Source organism: Mya arenaria, chromosome 3 (assembly GCF_026914265.1).
Source record: "Mya arenaria isolate MELC-2E11 chromosome 3, ASM2691426v1".
NCBI classification, from domain to species: Eukaryota; Metazoa; Mollusca; class Bivalvia; order Myida; family Myidae; genus Mya; species Mya arenaria.
Genome location: NC_069124.1, coordinates 89,503,043 through 89,524,962, shown reverse-complemented (window position 1 = coordinate 89,524,962; position 21,920 = coordinate 89,503,043). Strand labels below are relative to the sequence as shown.

The 21,920-nt window shown below is 33.5% G+C and overlaps 1 protein-coding gene across 1 annotated transcript; it reads left to right on the top strand.

Annotated features, from left to right (window-relative positions):
- The first annotated feature begins 12,778 nt into the window (after positions 1-12,778).
- On the top strand, positions 12,779-19,768 carry LOC128226587 (protein C19orf12 homolog). The gene is made up of 4 exons (XM_052936539.1): positions 12,779-13,098; positions 15,851-15,943; positions 18,004-18,153; positions 18,450-19,768. The coding sequence occupies exons 1-4, from the start codon at positions 13,002-13,004 to the stop codon at positions 18,518-18,520; spliced, it is 411 nt and encodes a 136-aa protein (XP_052792499.1). The 5' UTR covers positions 12,779-13,001; the 3' UTR covers positions 18,521-19,768.
- The last annotated feature ends 2,152 nt before the right edge of the window (positions 19,769-21,920 follow it).

The following is a 21,920-nucleotide window of genomic DNA, read 5'->3' as shown; positions in this document are numbered from 1 at the left end:
ATATGGTAAATAGGGAAGTGGTCAAGGCCCAAATCAGTTTGAAAATTTGAAATATTACATAAATTTTTTGACCTGGAATATTGAAGGACTTAAATCTAAATTCCATGTTGATGAGTTCATTTCTTTTATATCACATTATGATCTTATTGGATTTGTAGAAACATGGGATGTCGATAGTAACTACTGCACACTGCATATGTTTGACTATGACTTTATTAGTAGTAATGCAAAATTGTCTAGTGTTGGAGGAAGATGTATGGGCGGAGTAACGGTTTTTGTTAGAAAATCATTATCAAAGTATATTAAACGGATATGCGAATATTTTGAATATGGGGTTATACTGCAGATTAGTAAACATTTGACTAAAACTTTGAAAGATGTAATTTATATATGCGTCTATTTCCCTCCTGAGAAATCGCCATTTTCTCGTACATATAATCAATCAGGGTTTAAAACACTGGAGCAATGTTTAATAAAAAATGAGCTATTGACATTTGATATAATCTTAACATGGGATTTAAACGCTAGAACTGGATGTGAAAGTGACAATTTAGTACACGTAGACAATGTGCCACAACTACACGAATATGCTGATTTATTTGATAATAGCGAAGATACTTTAAGGCATTCATGTGACGGATTAGTTAATAAATTTGGCCGAGAATTACTTGATACATGCAAAACATTCGGTCTCTCAATAGTAAATGGTCGGTTTGGAAGTAACGAATATACCTTTATTAACAGAAATGGATGTAGTGTAGTGGACTATTTCATTGTTTCAAAAGATATGATGCCTATCATTGACAATTTTAGAGTTCTACAATCTGAAGAAAGTTGCCACATGCCTATAGCTATAAAATGAAAGACAGATTTTAAAAGTACGATAGGAAATGATAAAGAGCAAAATAAAAGCAAGTTCTATAATCTAAACAACACAACAGCTGGAAATTATGAAGATATCCTTATTCAAAATATTAATGAAGGGCAATTCGAAGAATTGAATGATATGTTAATTGATGACAATACAGATATAGACATTATTGTAGAAACACTTGAAGACAAAATATTGCTCTCTAGTAAAACATTTTTAAAATCAGTTAAATCAAAACGATCAACAAAATCCTGGTTTGACAATGAATGTCACAAAGCTAAGAAAATAACTAGAAAGTTCCTACGCGCTTTTAGACTTAATAAAAGCCAAATTAGTCTCGTAGAATATACCAATAAGAAAAAAGCTTATAAGCTACTATGTAGGCGAAAACGATATCAGTATGAGAGGAATTACACCAAGAAATTGCAGCAGAATATTAATAACTCTAAATTGTTTTGGGGTGAAATTAAGAAATTATCTAACAATTGCTATGTTGACAGTTCTAATATTTCCTTAGATACATGGTATGAACATTTCAAACAGTTATTTTCTTCTACGGACTCGAGTGGCAACGCAGAATCGATGGGAGAACGCCAACCAGATGACAGTGTTGACGATATTACAGACTCTATTTTTAATTCCCCTATTACTGACATTGAAATAATAGAAAGTGTGAAACATCTTAAGGCTGATAAGGCAGTTGGTGGAAATTTGAAGCCAAGACATTAAATATATGGTATTAAACCGCTGCTTCCATTTATTGTTAATCTTTTTAATAGAATATTCACTACGGGTACATTCCCAACAGCATGGACAGAAACAATTATTATACATGTTTATAAAAAGGGAGATAAGTACAATACTAATAACTTTCGAGGTATTGCACTCATTGATGTGTTGAGTAAAATATATATATCAATTTTAACTGCACGTCTGACATTTTATGTTGATATGTACAGTAAATTATGTGAGTCACAAGCAGGGTTTAGAACCAATTATAGTACAATTGACAATGCATTTACTATGTTATCTTTAATAAGTAAACAACTATATGTCCGAAAGAAACCTTTGTATGTCGCCTTTATTGATTTTCAAAAGGCATTTGATTCAGTTATTAGACACAAATTGTATGATGTTATTAGCCAGAATGGTGTAAAGGGAAATTTGTACAATGCTATTAATGCTATATATTCTTCTGTTAAAGCTTATGTTAAAACGGGTGAAGGATGTTCAGATGTATTCACATGCCCTGTTGGTCTACGTCAGGCTTGCAGTCTTAGTCCTCTTTTATTCTGTATGTTCATAAAATCTGTATTTATGTTTAATAATGATGTCAGAGGTATTCAACTTTTTCCGGATTATACAGAGATATTCTTATTGATGTTTACTGATGACATAGCGTTACTGTCGGATACGATAAGTGGGTTACAAAAGCAAATTAATTTACTGCATAAATATTGTCTAGAAATGAAGCTTACTGTTAATATTGATAAATCAAAAATTGTTGTTTTTAAAAATGGTGGTAGAATCGCCAGAAGTGAGAAATGGGTGTACAATAGCAGATATATAGAAGTTGTAAATGGTTTTACGTATGTTGGTGTTTATTTTACAAGTAGATTGTCATTGTATAAAATGTCAGAATCTGTTGCCCTTAAGGCAAGACGTGTACTAAATCATATCTATGTTTCTCTGCAGAATTTGTGTTATGTGCCTTACTCGATGTGCTATAAAATATTTGATACTAAAATAAGACCTATTCTATTATATGGATCAGAGCTGTGGGGACTAAAACATATGCAATGTATTGAATCTGTACATGTTACTGCTTGTAAACGATATTTAAAAGTCCCACCCAGTGCTTGCAATGATGCTATATTAGCTGATCTTGGGAGATTTCCTATGTTTATTATGTCTGCCAAAAGATGTTTGAAATATTGGATTAGAATCCTGAATTTAAACAATGACAGATATGTTAGGAAATGCTATAATATGCTTTTGTATTATGACCACTTGGGCATTGAATCATGGGTGACACATGTTAGAAAACATTTGTATATAAATGGTTTTGGATATGTATGGGAATGCCAATCTGTTGCAAATGAGAAACTTTTCTTGAATCAATATGTTCAAAGGCTAAAAGACCAATATGTGCAAACTTGGAGAGAAAGGATATTCTCGAATAGCAAGTTATTTCATTTTGCAAATTACAAAGATAGCTTTGAAGTTGCATTATATGTACATGTTATTGATATTGTAAAGGTCAGAATCTGCTATGCAAGATTTAGAAGTTCTTGTCACAATCTTATGATTGAAAAGGGGAGGCATTATGAAATAGATAGAGACTATAGATATTGTCCATATTGTGAATGTATTGTCGAGGATGAATTTCATTTCCTTCTTGTGTGCCCCCTTTATTCTAAATTACGTGTTAGATACATATCTGGCATGTATCATGAGTTTCCAACATTGCAAAGATTTTATAATTGATGTCAAGTAGAAATGAGCTAATTATAAGAAATACTGCTATGTTTGTATACCATGCTTTTAAACTACGAAATAATTATTTCCATGATTATTATGTATATGCATATATTTATGTCATTGTGCATAGTGTATTATTCATGAATTGAATGTTATATCAGCATGTGAGATTGATAAAACTTCTTGCCATTTTACGCATAGTATATCAATATTACCTTCATATGTGTTAGATAATAAGAAATGATGCACATTGTTAAATATGTCTATGTACTTACACTGATATGTTTGTAAAATAGAACCAATCTATAATATCTATATTACGTTATGAATAATGAATATTAAATTGCATAATTTTCATGACCTGTCATACCTGTTGTATTGATTTATATATATATATGTATATGTAAATGATTGGGCCGGAGGCCATATATCATAATAAAATTATATCTATATCTATTGTAAAAATACAATATTTGTTATAAGAGTTGTTGTGTTTACTTATTGACATTCATAGGCTGGGCGGTGTCATGATTAGTTTCCGATAATACAAACAACAAAAATATCACTGAAGCAGTAACCGCATCAATATGTCTTTTGGAATCATTGCAATATTACGTACAAAATGCGCTGCCGTAGGGTTTGATCAATTGTACGGAGTCTCGGCAGTGTTGAATGCCTCGACCTGCCTCAATGTATGTTGCAACGGCATTTATCATAATTAAATACAACATTCTGGTCGTTTCTCGAATCCAAAAGTAGAATTCATTATTTTTTTTATTTTCTCCTATTTATTTTGTTTTGTTTGCTGTGCAAATTTTAGCTGAGGCTGGTACCTCGGTGTGCCTCAGTGTGGCTACAGCGCTGGGCCGCCGTATTGTTCAACAAAAGAAGGATGGTAAGGAAGCTTAATACTCATACCATCAGGCAACGAATAATAAGCAGAACGGAACGAACAATCTTAGCAGACGGAATGGAGTCGTCAAAAGGCAAACTAAATATGTCATCAAGCATAATGCATTTTTTATCTGAATACCATTCCATAATAAAGAGTCATAGGTTTGATTATTATTTTCATTAAGATCAGCGCCTACTAAAGGGTTTACACCGAAGGGGTGAACACCCTGTGCATTTGTAGCATTATGCAGTCTTTCCTGGATTCTTAAAAACAATTTAGTTAGCATCCTGTCTAATACCCAAATGGTTTAAGCGTCTTTCAAGCAACAAAAGTTTAAAAGGTTTGAAGTTCCGTCGTGATTTGTCTGTGAAGAACGCCGATGGTGGCTTTATCATATGTGCATAAAAAAATAACAGTAGTGCTTTTTATTCAGGTAACGATCTCCGAGACGTTCCGTTATGTAGTCAGAGTAATACTGCACAAAAAAGAAAATTATTTCTTAAACTGCTCACCTTTTACAGTCCAAAGAAAAAGACTTCGAGAACACTAAACAGAACCATCTGCCAACGTTATCAAGTCGCTTATTCTATGTCATTATAATTTAATCTGTTTGATGCATACGATATGTCTATGCGTAAATATGAATCAGAGGTTTGGTAATTTCAAAAGTAAAGGAGCTTGAAAAGAGTGCTGTAACTGTTTTGTAAGCGGATACTCAACAGTGACAGTGGCCGGTTTCCGTTGTGTGTTTTACGATGGATGCGAATTATTTATTATTTTTCCTTAATAGATATTGATAATTGGCTTCAAAGGTTCAAGATGTTTTACAACTTTCAGGTTTTCTATACCAAGAATCAATGAATATGTGTCTGCTTTAGCACATTTGCAGAGAAAAATACTACGATATAAGTCTGATCCTTATGAAAAGTTATAACTATTTATACTTGTACAGATAATTGAAATAAACATAAAATACTAAATTTTAAGTAATACGTCATAGAAGTACGACATGGTGCTAATTTTATTAATATAGACCTTTATGTAAAATAAATCATATATCATCCTGTTTAGATTTTTGGTATAAAGCGTTAGCTAGCAAGTTTGCTCATACTTGGTGACAGCACTGGCGAAGGTCAACGCACGGATCAAGGATCAAGACGTCTACGCATTGTTGACGACAGACACAATCAGTGCGTTTCTTTCGTCATCAGTGCGTTGTCCGTCGAGATCAGAGCGTTGTCCGTCTTCTTCATTGCCTTGTCCGTCGTTACATTGCTTTGTCCGTAATTAACAGGGTGTTTTGTTACCACTATTTATGGCCATATAAGACAGTTGTTTCTATTTAAATAACGGATTCATTCTAACCGAGTTGAATTTCCTTGTTTAAGTTTGTACTTTCCATTGTGCTATAATAACGTAAATGATGTGTTTCTGACATGCTATATGTTGCATTTGAGACAAGTTAATTAGATTTTGGATTTTTTACGCCAAAGAGTAATATTACCAATAGCAATGTTTCCATTCTTCTTTGTAAATGGTATTCCATCTTTTTGCACAGACTGAAGGCTTTGTCGTGCAATTGAGTGGTACGCTGATGTCGTAAATTGGAAAATGCAAATAGGGCATATCAAAAACAAATAAAGACGTTTCTTGTATCTAATTGGCGCCTGAGATTCTGAGAAAAATGCATAATTATGTCTAAAACAATGTGTTTGTGATGCAGAGATGTATACAAGACATGAAAAAATTTAAAAGATCTGCCAACTTTTACAAAACAAATTCAACCAGGTTTACGAAAGTCTCAAATTCAAAATCTGACTTAAATGAACCGAGGTAAGTGCGAAAGAAAATGAATTAAAAATTATGGTAGTTTTTTCGATTAATGTGTTGATACAGTCATTTATATTTTATCATCATAAAATCGAATGCACATAAGAATACATAAAATAAAGTACAGTTGAAAAAAAATCGAGTAATTACTTGTATATTGTTATAAGGTATTTGGCATATACAACCAATTGAATAATGCTTGGATAAGTTGTCCATGGATTATTTTAAAGTGTCTCGCTCCTGTTATTTGGACCAAAACTTTGTTTTTCCGGTAATGCATCTATGAACACACATTTTATCCTTATTTTACAGTATGATATCGAAATTGCAAAAAAAATACAGTTATAGCATAAAAGCAGTATTTTGGTCTTAGTGGGGTTCGAATCTATGCCGGTAAAGTCAAGATTGTTTTAGAAAACAGCCGGCTAGTCCACACGACCATCTACACTGTAACAAAATGGAGGATATGTTGACCTTTTTAGGATAGATTAATAACATTACGTGATAATGTCAATCAACCAATCACGCAAAACTACAGCCGCAATTAATTTTCAATCCCGTCATAAACGCTAATGAAAATTGTGGTCTTCAAAGACGATATTTAAGCAAATATCAACATTTCGGCTGCTCTTGGCTTGTTTCCTTTGTCCATCATTTTCTGATGTTTTTGTTTGCTTTTCAAGACATGTCGAACTTTAGCAAACTCATCATCATGAATGACAGATATCTTTGAGTTTTCACATCGCAGATGTCTCTCGTCAGAGCTCACAAAGCTTCTAAGGCGTGTTGGCTCATACTCCTCGCCATCTTGTTTCTAACAGATAAGAGGAACTGACACAAGAATTCATTGAGCTCATTTGGTGGAATGAATTGAATATTCCTTGAATTTCATTTTGGCAATAAAAACTCATTAACTACTTTTACACGGCGGGGAATCCACGTGAACAAATGGTAGGTTTCAGTGCAAGATGGCGTCACCAAAACGCTCGACTCGAGCCGAAAATGAAGGCAATACATATAATTATAAAAGTTTCTTTATTTTTTAACATAGCCTATCATATGCCCACCTACCTAGTGTGTATTAGCATATCCATGTTTTCCTTGAAACTTTAACCGTTCTCGAAAACACTTCTGCAATGTTTCCAAAATGTACGAAATCCGACTGGTAGGTTACAGTTCCATTAATCATTTTGGTTCGGATTTAGCAGAAAATGAGGTTGTAATTTGGGAAAATCGCAAAAAAAAACACTTACGTTTTGTTTAAACATAACAGGCATATGCATTTGGCAACGAATATTTTAATGATTTTAAAAGATATGAGCACGAAAAGAAAATGATAGGTTGCAGCTCCGATTTTTCAAGAGATAGGTTGCAGTTCCATATAAAGGTTGTCGTTTGGACTGCAAATTATGTAATGTGATTGTATCACTGATATTGTATACAAGCATGGAGGAATTGAAATGTGACAAACTGTTTTTATTTTTATGAATTAAAGATATATATATAGGATTATTGAATAATATCACGTTTAATATATAAATATTATATACACGTCGTGTATATAATATCAGGATGTTTAACATTTTTATTTATTTACTGCCGATATATTATTATGTGAAGTATTATGGATACAACTTTTCTCCCACCTCAGATAAGTACATCCAATAATTTAACCATGCTAGATATTCTTATCTTGCCCATGGGCAAAGATAAAATGCCCGTATGGAACTCCTTTTTAATGGTCACCACATTGTAATTACCTCCCTTGTTGAAGACTGCCGTCTGTAGCATCATGGAAACCTTGTCTTGTGGCAATATTTAGAATGCTAGTTAATTATTTCTCGCTTCGAATGTCACCATAAAACAGTTTTCACGCACCATTCAAGAAATAATGGTTCACTCTCCTTAGGACTATTTAAAGACCGATTTTACTATTGATTTAATCAGAATCACTGCGCGCATATCCATGACAACCACGAATTATCTCATATCCATACGCAATTATTTTCACTATGCACACCACACTACACCATCCTGCGATTAAACAATATTTTTACATATAAAATGCATGTTAACATTGAAAACCAGTCGAGTTTAATTCGTTGATCTTGTTCAAACGCAAGTAACAAAGTTAAACGTTATTCTTAACTAAAATGAAAAACATTGCCTTTCATGAGTTCTGCTTACATGAACTGGTGACTAAATATGTATTACATGTAATATGTAAGGAGCGATTTAAAAGTTCAAACGTAAATGGGTAATAAATATACAAGCTCATATAGGAAGTTGGTTTTGACATGCACCAATCGGCATTCTACAACAATTAACACAAAATGTTGATTGATTAATATTATAACACACACACATATATATATTAAAGCTAAAATATCAAATGTAAGAACGGCATCAGCATAACATGAACTTTTTATTATGATATTTACCGTGAAAATGGATATATTTGTCGTGTTTTTTTGTTATGAGAATGGCACATGAGTCTTTTCCGATGATCTTTGTTGGAAGCTGTTTCGACAAATTTCGTCTAGCCTTTTCCCAACGTACACCTAAAGTTTCCCTTTGTATTGCATTTCTGTCTGTGGGTGTTGTCGCTTTCTTTCTGCGTGAGGCCAGTCTTGACCTCACCTTGTGATCAAACGAATGCTCACTGAACACTTCCTTTGTTTTGTTGTATCGCTGCCATTTGTTTTGGTTGGCTGTTTAGATATCCTGCATTCATTTCGTTTAGGTTGATGAAGGGAAAGACTCTCTTATTCGTGTCATTGGTCTAAAAGATAAAAATGCATTCCATATGATATATCGAAAATTGCAAAACATCGATTGACACGTTATACAATAAAAGTATACTGGTGTGCAGATTTTATCACAGATAATGGTTTAACAATTCAACTCTAAACGTGTAATACATCAATTTGTCACAGAAAACAAATCATTAATGATGGTAACCTTATGAATTTGTAAGCAGAAAAATCAAAAGTATAAAAACAGCAGTCTCGATGTGATTTTCAATGATTTTATCATTTTAGATGATGTTATAACTATGTAAAAAGAACAATGGTATAGAAAAATATCAGTTGTGTTTGATGGGAACCTATATGTTTGGCTTGAACACTAAAACTAAGTCAAAGAATCTGCAGTCAAGACGGCAACCTAAATATGGAACTGCAACCTATCGCTTCAAAAATCGGAGTTGCAACCTATCATTTTCTTTTCGTTCTCATATCTTTTAAAATCATTAAAATATTCGTTCCCAAATGCATGTGCCTGTTATGTTTAAACAAAACTTAAGTGTTTTATGCGATTTTCCCAAATTATAACCTCATTTTCCGCTAAATCCGAGCCAAAATGATAAATGGAACTGTAACCTACCAGTCGGATTTCGTACATTTTGGAAACATTGCCGAAGTGTTCTCGAGAACGGTTAAAGTTTCAAGGAAAACATGGATATGCTTATACAAACTAGGTAGGTGGGCATATGATAGGATGTTAAAAATTAAAGAAACCGTTATAATTATATGTATTACCTTGATTTTCGGCTCGAGTCGAGCGTTTTGGTGACGCCATCTTGCACTGAAACCTACCATTTGGTCACGTGGATTCCCCGGCGTGTTTTATATCGCTGTTTGTTCTTTTTAATGTGTTTTTGTTAATGTTCTCGGATAGAAATTGGTCAACATCTACGGTTTTGAACCTTACTTGCTCTAGCTCATTTGCTCTCTGTTGTTGTTTATTTTCAGTTTGTTGTTTTTGTCTGTTTGTTTTCAGTGTTGTTGTTCACATCAATATTTTCATCATTTTGCATAATTATTTCTTCAAATTCTGTGTTTAGAAAAAGTTCTGCATCCAAAAAATCAGCAAAATCCCCACCAAACGCTGAGTCGGCCATTGTGCCAATGTTGATGAACAACAGACGACAACAAATATGTATACTCTACCTGTTATATACATGTACTTTTTTCAAGTCAAAGGAGGCAAATCTTACAACTGATGGAAAAAAGTAGTCCCGAGTTGTCTGCACTGAAATTAGCAAGGTTTATCATTTCACTCGAGCCAGAGTGAAATGATCAAGTTATCAATAATTAATATTTTTCACTCTTTCACCGGTATGCATGAAATAAAAAGTGCACATAAAACTTTTAAGAAATCGTCCACGTGTAAAGCTAAAATGGTCACAGAGTTCTGCAATCTAGTTGGTTGATGTTCCCGATAACAGTGAAGAAGTTTTAAGTTAATGGCGTGTTTCAAGATTAGTGTACAAATACGTGAGTAGTGTCCATTGTAACCCGAAATGGCTTATATTCACCATTGACCTAGAACATACAACAGAAGGTCATGAAGGTCGAATATATCGCCCATATGAGAAGCATAGCTGTTCATATTTTGTCATCAATAATCGAATAAAACATGGCCTTGGTATGTGTGCTTTTAATGGCCTTCCACTTGACAAAAGTGAGTGATTAAGGCAAAAAAAAAAATAACATTTCATAGTTTCTCTGTTCAAGCTACTTAAATTTGAAATTAAATATTACTTAATAGTAAAACATACATCATTCGCAACAAGTTTTGGTCATAACACCCCTAGTTGTATATAGTATATAATTATGCAGTGTGCCGTTTGTGGAGTTGTGTATTGTTGTTGCATGTTTCTGGTTTTGGGTTGTGTTTTTTTTTGTTCTTTGTCATTGGCGTTGATCCTGTGCCATTGAACGGGGTTTATATTTAAACATTCTACTACAGGATATTTTTCGGTAATTTCTCATATAAATAGTGGTGTGGTAAAAACGGTTGAGCATCTTTTACGAGACATTTTTTTATCAGATTTTTGTTCAAATTCCATCTCCAATCTTCCCACGGAAATGTCTTATCCTATTACACTGATATGTTTTATATCTGGGATTGAGCCTTTAGATTTGCATCGTGATTCCCTTCTATTTGACTTACTGGTTTGCGTTTTGATCTAACAGGGTGCTTATTGCAGTAATGCACCAGTCAATTGTACCCCCCCCCCCCCTCGCAAATAATAGTATTAGTATAGTATTATCAAATTTCAATTGAGGATGTGAGGGTGTTATCCCCTGCCCATTTATTTTGGCAGTATTTTGGATGCCGTTATTAGGTACGTCAGATTCCCTTATCATAGTCGGATAACAGCACATAACAAAACATTCGTCAATCTGGCAGTTTTTCCGGGAGTTGTCCCCGATACACCAAAGCAAAGTACATTTCATGGGAAAAGGCATAATAAATGCATGTATATATGCCGTGGCTGTGCATATTCGAAGAGAAAATATAATTAAGCGTAAAAAAACATACAAAAATCAAGTTTACTATATATATATATATTACACATCTTTGAAAATTGTTCCGAACTTTTGTTTATCACGAACTATCACTTGAAAATAAAAACAAAGGATACATTTGCAAATTAATCAATATTTTGTAGACATTTGTTTCATATGCCGGCTTTTTGCGGAAAATAGACTCTTTCGGACAATGAACGTACAGAAATAAATTAAATCTGTATCGAGTTTCAGGCTTAAACTAAGCAAACCTCCGAAAAACAAAATACACGCAAGTAAACTGGGTTACAATGCGGATACTCTGTGGCTATTCTAAAGATCCTACCTTAACATTCACCATCCGTAAAAGCCGAAATTATAGGTTGAAGCGGGCGAATAATTCGCCATCTTGTTCCGCCGATGTACTATAGCGATCACGTGATACTCCCCTATGCTACAGCTAACCATCCAAATCTCTGCCTGGCCACTATCCTGACAAAATCAGCACCTACCAATGTGTAAGATGCCAAATCGTAACACCTAATGATAATAATAATAACAATAACAATAACAATAACAATAATAATAATAATAATAATAATAATAATAATTAAAAAAATAAATAAAAATCCCGACAACAAATACTTGCGTACAGTAGTTGTATTTGTTTGATAGATTTTAATGATACTGTATATAAATTTAAAACAATCATGAACAGATATTAGCCCTTGTTATTTAAGTAGATTTGTTATATTCATATTTAAAATACCCGCTGAAATATTTTCTGGTAGTTGTAGCCATTCTGACATTCATGCGTTTTCAATTTCAGGTTTACATTACAGGAATGACATCACCATTACGTCATATGTACTTCCGTTATGTGGAAAATTCTCAATAAAAAAATGTTCTTATGATTGATAGACATGTTTTCACGTGCTCAATACCCTGTAAATAAAAAATATCATTATTCCTGAAACTTTTATACCTTAAGTATATATTCTTGCTTGATTTATCATTTAGAGTTGAGATTAAAGCATAAACCGCTGCCCTATATTGTTGAAAGGTCTTTTTGGAAGAACTGTCATGGCGGACGGTGCAATTTTTAGAGTTTGTTTTTCAAGTGGAGCGATTTTTCTTAGGAATAACTTGACCCCCCCTTTTTTATTGGCTTAAAAGGTAGTTTAAAGCTTGTACTTTAAGAATATATATGGTTATCATAGCCTGCATTCGCTCGAAATGCCTTTAAATGTTGTCTAAAAATTATAATTTTACATTGAATTATATAGGGAATAACAATGGTCGTGTGTAACCTAAAGCTTGTAGTCCAATACAATTTAGTCGTTTGTAAACTGTCCATAGATTGTATTTGTTACCTCCCTTATATATAAAATTGACATTATTGGTAACAAAGTCAAGTGAATGTTTCACATTACTCTTTACGTCTGATGAAATTACGTCTCTAAATGTTTATGGAAACAAGAGTAATATACACGAGGGATAATATGCACTTTTCAATATAATAGACGTCGAAACAGTCGCCAGAACATTTTAAAGTGAAAGTAAATTAAAACGAAAGTATTAAGTTGAGAACAAACTTTCCAAGTCACGGCAAGTGCGTCACTGATAAATCATGGCAGCAAATCTTGCGGGGTTAGCAATTATCCCCTACTATAAACATTTAATGGAAATAATGGAAACTAATGAAGAAATAAAGAAGACAAGCAAAGGTATTGTTATGCACCAGTCAATTGTAACCACGCCCCCCCCCCCCCCCCCCCAGGTCCGGGGGTATACGAAGGATAGCCGGGGAAATGGGCCGTGTTTTTACCTTTCAGGTGGCGCCACAGTGCCGGGTGAATGCGGAGGTTTTGTCTTCACGCAAAATATAGTGGGGAATGGGCCTAACCTAAGGTCCCTTTTGTGCGGGGGCATCAGGGATTTAACCATCAGTTCATCTTCGCAGGGCAGGGATTTTAGCCGGGGTTGGCTGGACCAAAAGTCAAAGTCCCCGCTATTCCCTGGACCTGGGGGGGCTGTGGTTACATTTGATTGGTGCATTATATCATATTTTCATATAAATGTAGAACTTGTTTAAAGTGTTGTACTTAGATTATAAAATATTCTAATATTTAAGAAATATTTCATACCACTGAGGGTCATATAACATTATGACAGGCCAGTGTGCAACTTAAAGTGTAAATGGACCAATATTTTAAAGCGCTTTTGATGGGTATTATTGAACAGAGTAAATAATGTTTACCCTATTTGCTACAATTTTTCGCCTTTGTGAAAATCACAGGCCACACACACCAGTTCAATGTTGTCAATATGGTCCATGTAATATGATGTCAGCAGTCCACATTATATTTTTGTCAAGGTCCAGATGGACCGCTGGCGTCATTATTCTGTTGTTGTTTTTTTAAAAAACAGTGATATACAGACTGATGAACTTCATATAAATACTACTTGGGGAAAAATTATATATGAGTACCGTAAATGACTGGGTATAAGACGATAGGGGGTATTAGACGCAGACAAAAAAATCCGTGAAATATCTGAGAAAAAAACGTTTAATCAATGTTTTGGGTTAAAGGAGGCATAGAAAATATGTCAAAAACGTCTGTCAATTTCGGCCACCATATTTGTTGACAGTGACGAAAAATATTTTTTGTGAAAATGGCGATGGTTATCTTTAAAAGCATACAATGATAATGCAAAATGTGTTTCATTTTAAATCGTTTTATGTCAGGAAAGGCACTTAAAAGAACTGATTGTGACCATTTGTTTCTGGATAGCATTGAAAGGTGCCTTTTATGAAAATATGTAAGATTTCTTTTTGACAGTATATCGTAAACGATAACCTGTCGGAATGAAGTTAAGTTAAGCATAAACCTTATATTGTACGGGTTTGTTCTCAAAATGTCAACACATACAGAAAAGAATAAAGTTCGCGTAAATGTGTGAAAAAATCAAGACCATTATCGCATCAATTTGTAGTATTGGTATACGTTAAACAGAACAAAAGGTAAATCCTTCATCAAGTTAATTAAAACACCATTTTATACATGCATTGAACTGGATAAACACATTCTATCGGCTTCAGATCAAAGAGTCACACTGTGTGACGTCACATAACTTACAGTAATATACCCACGAGGATCTCGTGGAGAGCATGGACATTGCTATGCAGGATTAATGTATAACTGTACAATTATTGCTTCATACAGTCTATTAATGTGGTACAAGTTTGAAAGTTTATTGGCAGATCGTTTTACAAACATGTCATGTCTATGTTTTTTAATCCCTTGATTGCCCTTGTTGTTTCTTTAAACCTCCAATAAATATATCACACTTCCTTTTCAACAGGCAATAAATCATTTAGGAGGGGTAGTAACTAATTAATTTTATTAACTTGTCACAGTGGTGTATACGGTTAGGTAATGTAGCCAGGCATTGTAAAGATAAAAATCAATAATCTCCGTCTGTGAAACTTGGTAACTGTGAAAGTTATGATTGATGTCCTTTGGGTGTCCGAAAATTAGGTACGCAAAATAAATTATTTTGGAAAATAATTATGGGTGTCCGAATATTTAGAGTGTCCGAACTATAGGTGAATTAAGTCTGATCTCTGTCCGCTACAATCCCACAGTTAAAAATTGAGATGACACGTCCACATCTAAGTGGACAGGGTTTTACTTTTAAAATATATATAAATAGTGGCAAAAACTCTATTTTTTATCAATTAGTGAACTAGAATGCATAAAAAACATTTTCATGCCGGTAGTGCAAAACATACTATGCTCTGGTACAGAGAATGAAACTTTAGAAAAAAACATTGCAATGAAACATTTTTAATGAGCCTATTTTATGCTTGCATATGTACCAGCAAATGTGAAAAACAATTGCGATTATTGGAAAAAAATGACTTTATTATGAGATATTATTTCTTAGTGGGAGTAGGAATTTGATTTACATACAAATACCATTTGCCTTATTAAATCCCGGACAAAAATGTGGTAAAAAAGTGGATCCTTTGACAGATGCTCAAAACGAGAGCAGACTGCATGGAAAAAGGGCAAAACTGTTGAAATAAATCCTTTCTTCAATTTTTCCAAAGTTTCAAGTACAAATCAGAGTCTAATATTTTACAGTGAACAGAACAATACACATTATGACTTTAGCTTTTCAAAGGGACACAACAATTTCCAGGAGTGATTTTATATTGACAAGATTTTTTTAAACTTTGTTGAAAGTGAGTTGTTTAACTTACTTACTGTAAACAAACGCCAAATAGCAACTGGCAATTACTCGCTTAAGCTGAATTTTGTAAAACCCAGCCTAAAATATTCAATATTCAATACGGTTTTAGAGCATTTTTAGTCATATTTTAAAAATAAATATATAATAATTATTATTGGTGATAAATAAGCATTCTAAATGTTATAGATTATAACTATTTGGTTTACTGTTTGATTTCAGGTATATTTAAACAGATGGCGTGGGCTGCAGGGGCCACATGTTTGGGTGGGGTGGTTGCCGGGCCACCAGGGGCTCTTGTTGGGGGAATAGCAGGTATGTCACAGGATGATTTAGTCCAGCAGATTAATACTGAACTGATTGACTTTTGTAGTTCAAGTTGACGTTATATTTAATTATTGATGTTAACCTTACACTTGTAGTTCTAAATATTGAAGTTCATTGCCGTCCCAGCTTTTGGTTCCAACTGCATGTAGACTGGTATTTGATATATATATATGTATATAGCGGCACTTAACACTGTATAGCTATTGCTAACTATTACAGTCCATTACCGGTATATATAGTATGTTTGGTCCCAACGTAAATAACTTGTTGTCTCTAAAAAGCCTCAAAGTCATTGCAAATTCACCTTTGTCTATAAAATGCGAGGACAAATTTTAGATTGTTGGCCTGATTGATCTCCACTGGAGGCACATGGCAGACACATATAATTAATTGTCCGAGTTAACTTTTAATGTCAATATTGCAGCAAAATGTACTAGTTCACACTTAAAATAGTTGAAAATATAGCCAAGTCCTTCATATCCTTTAATCATAAACAATTGTTGTTATTTATCTGCGTGCAACTTATTGCACGGTAAAAGCTTTGCCTGCTGGAAACTGTTCTGATTAATGATTAGACTAAAACAAAGAAACGCCTTTCAAATGTGGCAATAAAAAGAATTCACTCTGAATAAGAATAAGAATGTTGCTGTTTATAGTTTGCACATCAGGCCACAACTATAGAATTGCAGTTGCGGTGTTACAAAACTGGGCATTTTTGTTGCCTTATTTGAAAATATTAAGTTTAAATCTTCAACATATTCATGAATACTTTTGTCGCCATTTAAGTCCCTTTGAAATTGTATGAATTTGTTTTCTGGTAACTTGAGGTAAAAACAGGAGTAAAATCAAGTGAAAAGATCAAACTTAAAATTGTTTGTCACAAAGATGATAGTTAATATCTAGAATTAATTAAATTTTTGTTGAATGATTTAAAATGTGTGGTCTGATGCACATTGTTAATGTGGGAGAATAGGTAAAATAATAAGTCATCCATTATACTTAAAGATACACTCTTACTTCCAAATAAGATTAACCATAATTAATACAATTGTTATAATATACTAAAAAGGATGAATAAATGTCTAAAACAATGTTTCTTATGAAGGATGCTGGGTTTAATTTAAAAAAAAAGGTGAGAAAACACTGTATTTCTACCTAATGAGAAGATCATACTAAATATTTTTGCATTCACCAATCATTTAATATTTTTCAGCTATTAAATACACAGTTACAATCTTGTTATCAGTTTTTAATAGTTTTCATATATGCATTATTTAGTAAGTAGTGAAAGGTTAATCACTCAAAATTTATGTTTGTTATACATGACTTTTTTGTGTATGTCTTATTAATTGAATTTTGAATATGAGTGTCACTTTAAATGATATTATATAAATAAAGGTTAACAAAATAGTAATAATCAGAATAATATTTTCATTTTTTTTTCAAACTATATAATATCCAAACTTTTATTAACATAAACATATCAATTCACATCACATCATGCAGATATGATCATATTGACAAATGCATCTTTTTATTTTTTGAATATTTTCTAATTTCAATTGATTTAATGATCATAAAAATTATAGTAACTATATATTTATATTCTAATGATATGAATATCATTATTGATAAAAAATGTGCCAAATATGGAGAAATGTGCTGCACTTAGTATAGTTTTGCAGTAAAAGTTAATTCTTATCAAAGATAAAAATACTGCGAAACTGTACCATTTGAAAAACAGAAGAAGTATTTTGATAAAAATGATATATTTTAGCCATATAAGTTTAGATCCACACTTTTCATTCATATAAATCTAAGAAATGAATGAAAAAATCACTTTTATTCAAATAGAACAATTTACATTTGAAAAAAATAATTTTAAATTGACTTCGAAACTGTCCTATTTGCTTGCATATTCACATGGAACAGTTTCGCGGGAAAATAAAATTGCTTTGCCAGATGGAACTAAAGGACAAATGTTGAATAAAATAAATATTTGTAGAGATATAAACTAAAAGAAAAAAAATGTTATTGTTATACTGCAGGATCATTGCTTGGGTACATGCAGTCTGATGAGTACAGCTCGATGTTGAAGGTGCTGCGTAACCTTACCGATGAGGATAAGCAGAATCTTGTTAACAAAATCCAGGAGTTGGTCGGCAGTTCTGCCCTGGAGGCACTCACAAACTTCATTGGTACAAATACACAGTTATTATATAAGGATTGAATGACAATGACTTTACTATTTAGAATCATTATTTGATTAAAATGTAAGACAGTCTTACAGGAAATAGTAGTTTGATGATTGACCATAGCATTATGCTTTTGTTGGATTTCCTGATTTTTTTTAAAGCAGAATGTTTTTCCTTTACCATTTTGTACCTCCCACCCTGTAACACTTTACAGTTCAATAAAGTTTTAGTTAATGTAAGTTCATCTAGATGATTAAGTCAAGTATTTCCTCTACAATAGTATTTTATGGTCATTTCAGGTACACAAGTTCAGAGGGAGATGCTGCTCAACCTGATCAAACAGTTTCTGAACAACAAGGGTGGAGGATAATGCTCCGTCTAAAATAAAGGGGGGAAGGGGGGTGGGGAGGTTAATGTAGAGGGAGGATAATAGGGTAAAGGGTCCATCTACAACAATTGGGGTGGGAGGGATTATGGTCAATCTCGTACAACAAGGGGACATAACGGTCCATCTGAAACAACAAGGGAAAGGATAACAGTCTATCTCGTTCAACTAGTGGGGGGGGATAAGGTTCCATCTGCAACAACAGGTGGGAGGGAAATTGGTCCTTCTTGAACAAAAAGGGTAGGAAAACAGTCCATCTAAAAAGCAGGGGGAGGAAAACAGTCCATCTCATCCCTTCTGGAACAACAAGGGATAGGATAATGGTCCTTCTGGAACAACAAGGGGGAGGATAATGGTCCTTTTCAAACAACAAGGGGGAGGATAACGGTCCTTCTGGAACAACAAGGGGGAGGATAATGGTCCTTTTCAAACAAGGGGGAGGATAACGGTCCTTCTGGAACAACAAGGGGGAGGATAATGGTCCTTTTCAAACAATAAGGTGGAGGATAACAGTCCTTCTGGAACAACAAGGGAGAGAATAATGGTCCTTCTGGAACAACAAGGTGGAGGATAACAGTCCTTCTGGAACAACAAGTGAGAGGATAATGGTCCTTCTGGAACAACAAGGTGAAGGATAACAGTCCTTCTGGAACAACAAGGGAGAGGATAATGGTCCTTCTGGAACAACAAGGTGAAGGATAACAGTCCTTCTGGAACAACAAGGGAGAGGATAATTGTCCTTCTGGTACAACAAGGGGGAGGATAATGGTCCTTTTCAAACAACAAGGGGGAGGATAACGGTCCTTCTGGAACAACAAGGGGGAGGAAAATGGTCCAACTCAAACAGTGGGGGGGGGGGGGGGGGGGGATAACATTCCATCTTACCTTCTGCATTGAAGCATATCAGTAGGTTTGTGGTATAATCATAACATAAACTGTCAACACTTATTTTCTTGAAATCACTTTGCTCTTAAGATACAATTTTATTCTGAGAATGAAAATGCTATGTTTGTTTATACATATACGGTGTACAAAGAATGTTTACATGAAATTATTTGTCCTCTTTAGATACTGTTATGTTCTGAGAATGAAAATGTGATGTTTGTTAATAAATATGGTGTGTGCTTGCAAAGAAGTTTTTACATGCAACCATTTGTTGTATTTGTACTACTACAGTAACTTGTTATGGAACTATTTGATAATCAAAATGAAATAAATGTGCAGAAAGTTTAATGATTACTTTGTAAATCTTGTGTGTATTTGTTCGTAAACATATGAGGGTTTTCCCCCAAACTCTGTAACAAATTGAGTTGTGAAGTTAATTTGACGTACATGTAATAACACTTTAATGACACTACATAGTACATGTATCTATACTCAATGTCTAACATTCTTGCAAGATTTCGATAGAAAAATGCAACTGACACAGTATTAATATCAATAAATATCATAATAGGCTCTGTAAACCTTTGCACGAAAATATTTCCGACTTTAGTTTTACATATATATGACTTAAAATAGTAATTTTGAACAGGATATCAAAGATTTCCTCTGAACATCACATGAACTTCATTTGCAATTACTATGACTTCATATGTGAACATACTGGGTGAGTACCTAATTCCGAACACTTTTGGCACTAATTTTGAGATACTTTTAGTAAAAATTGCACCACAACTACAAAATTTTCAGCATACTAGGATTCATGACCAATTGGTTGATATAAATGGTATTTTACAAGATACTACCAATCTGCATGAAAAGTACTTTATTAACTGCACAGTCAAGGACTGACATTTTTTTGTCCTCAGAGTACCTAAATATGGAACAGTTTTTTTAGTTATTTATTTTGATGTATCCCTTTAAATATAATATTATTGCTACATGTTTTGTTTTAGTAAATTACTTTCTTTTTTTTTTTACAGCTTGTTATTCTGTCATTTTTGTCAGTAAAATTTGATGATTTAAGTAAAAAAAATGTGACAAACATGAATTCATTCACCTGCGTGCCATGTATTGACATTTGAACATGAAAACTTTGAATGATAGCAGCATTTGAAATACTTACCGAAGAATCGTGTTCTTGTAACTAAGGCAAGTGTCTTTATTGATTAAAATCGTAAATAAACTGTTAGCGATGGCAAAAACACTTTTAAGACGGGTGTTCCCTATTTGGGTACTGTTCCAATTAAGGTTACTCGCCCAGTATACATGTTGTTGTTCCTCTTGTTGTTATTGACACTTGGCAAAAAAATAAATCTGCTCTTGGAAAACTCCAGTCATGACTTAAAGGATGTATTCTTATGCAAAATATGTTTTGTAATAAGTATTTTCTAAGTAAAAGCATCCGGAACACACAATGCTCATCATACGCTGGTTAACATTCTAGAAGTTTCATGACTCTGGCTCATATACTATTTGAAAAAAGGGTGACACAAAAGTCTATGCATTATATGCAGTGCTTAACTAAGTCAAGGGGCCATAACTCTAGATTTTTCTTGCTTAATCCCAGATGTACAACTCTTCGCATGCTGGTAAAAATTCCTATCAAAGTTTCATTCTCTTGCTCTCCTACTTTTGAAGATATGCACGACACAAGAGTGCATGTCTTATGTTATATTTCACAAAGCAAAGAACCATAACTAAGCACTTAGTGGCCAAGCAACACACAAAAGCCCATGTGCACATCTTCTCATGCTGGTAAACATTCCTGTAAAGTTATGACTTGTTTATTTTCTTTTTGAGATAAGCGTGACACAATGTTGCATGCTCTACAGGCTTGTCTACAACTAGGACAAGGGTCATAACTCTGCATTTACTGAATACTGCAATTTTTGGAACGAACACACCAACAACCATACCAAAAGCAAGATCATGTCTCCCTGCAGTCGAATGGGAGATATAAAAAACGCCATTCTGACAGAAATATTAAGAAGAATTGCACTGCAGGTAAGCTGAGGAAAGCTATGGTCTATGGGGTAGGGTATCAACATCAACTTACGAAAAAAGATACATTAAAAAATTAGCAAAAACTAAAAAAACATGTACCCAAGTTATTTCTATGCACTGCACTTTTCCTCAATTAGATCTATTTGTATAAAAAGTTTGTAGTCAAAGACTTTGATCTAGACAAAACATAAGTATCAAATTAAACATAGGGCAATAAGTATATATGGCATCCAGAGTTATCATTCATGTATACTGGACTTCTTGTCATTAATTTTTTCTGTATATAATTTTTAAATCAATCCCTCGAATTCTTTTCAAATATTGCTCTTGACAAAAAATAAGTATTTAAATTAACAAAGGGCAATAATAACTTAAAAAAATGAACCCAGAGTTATGCTTCCTGTGCATAATACTTCGTATCAATGAGATATATCTG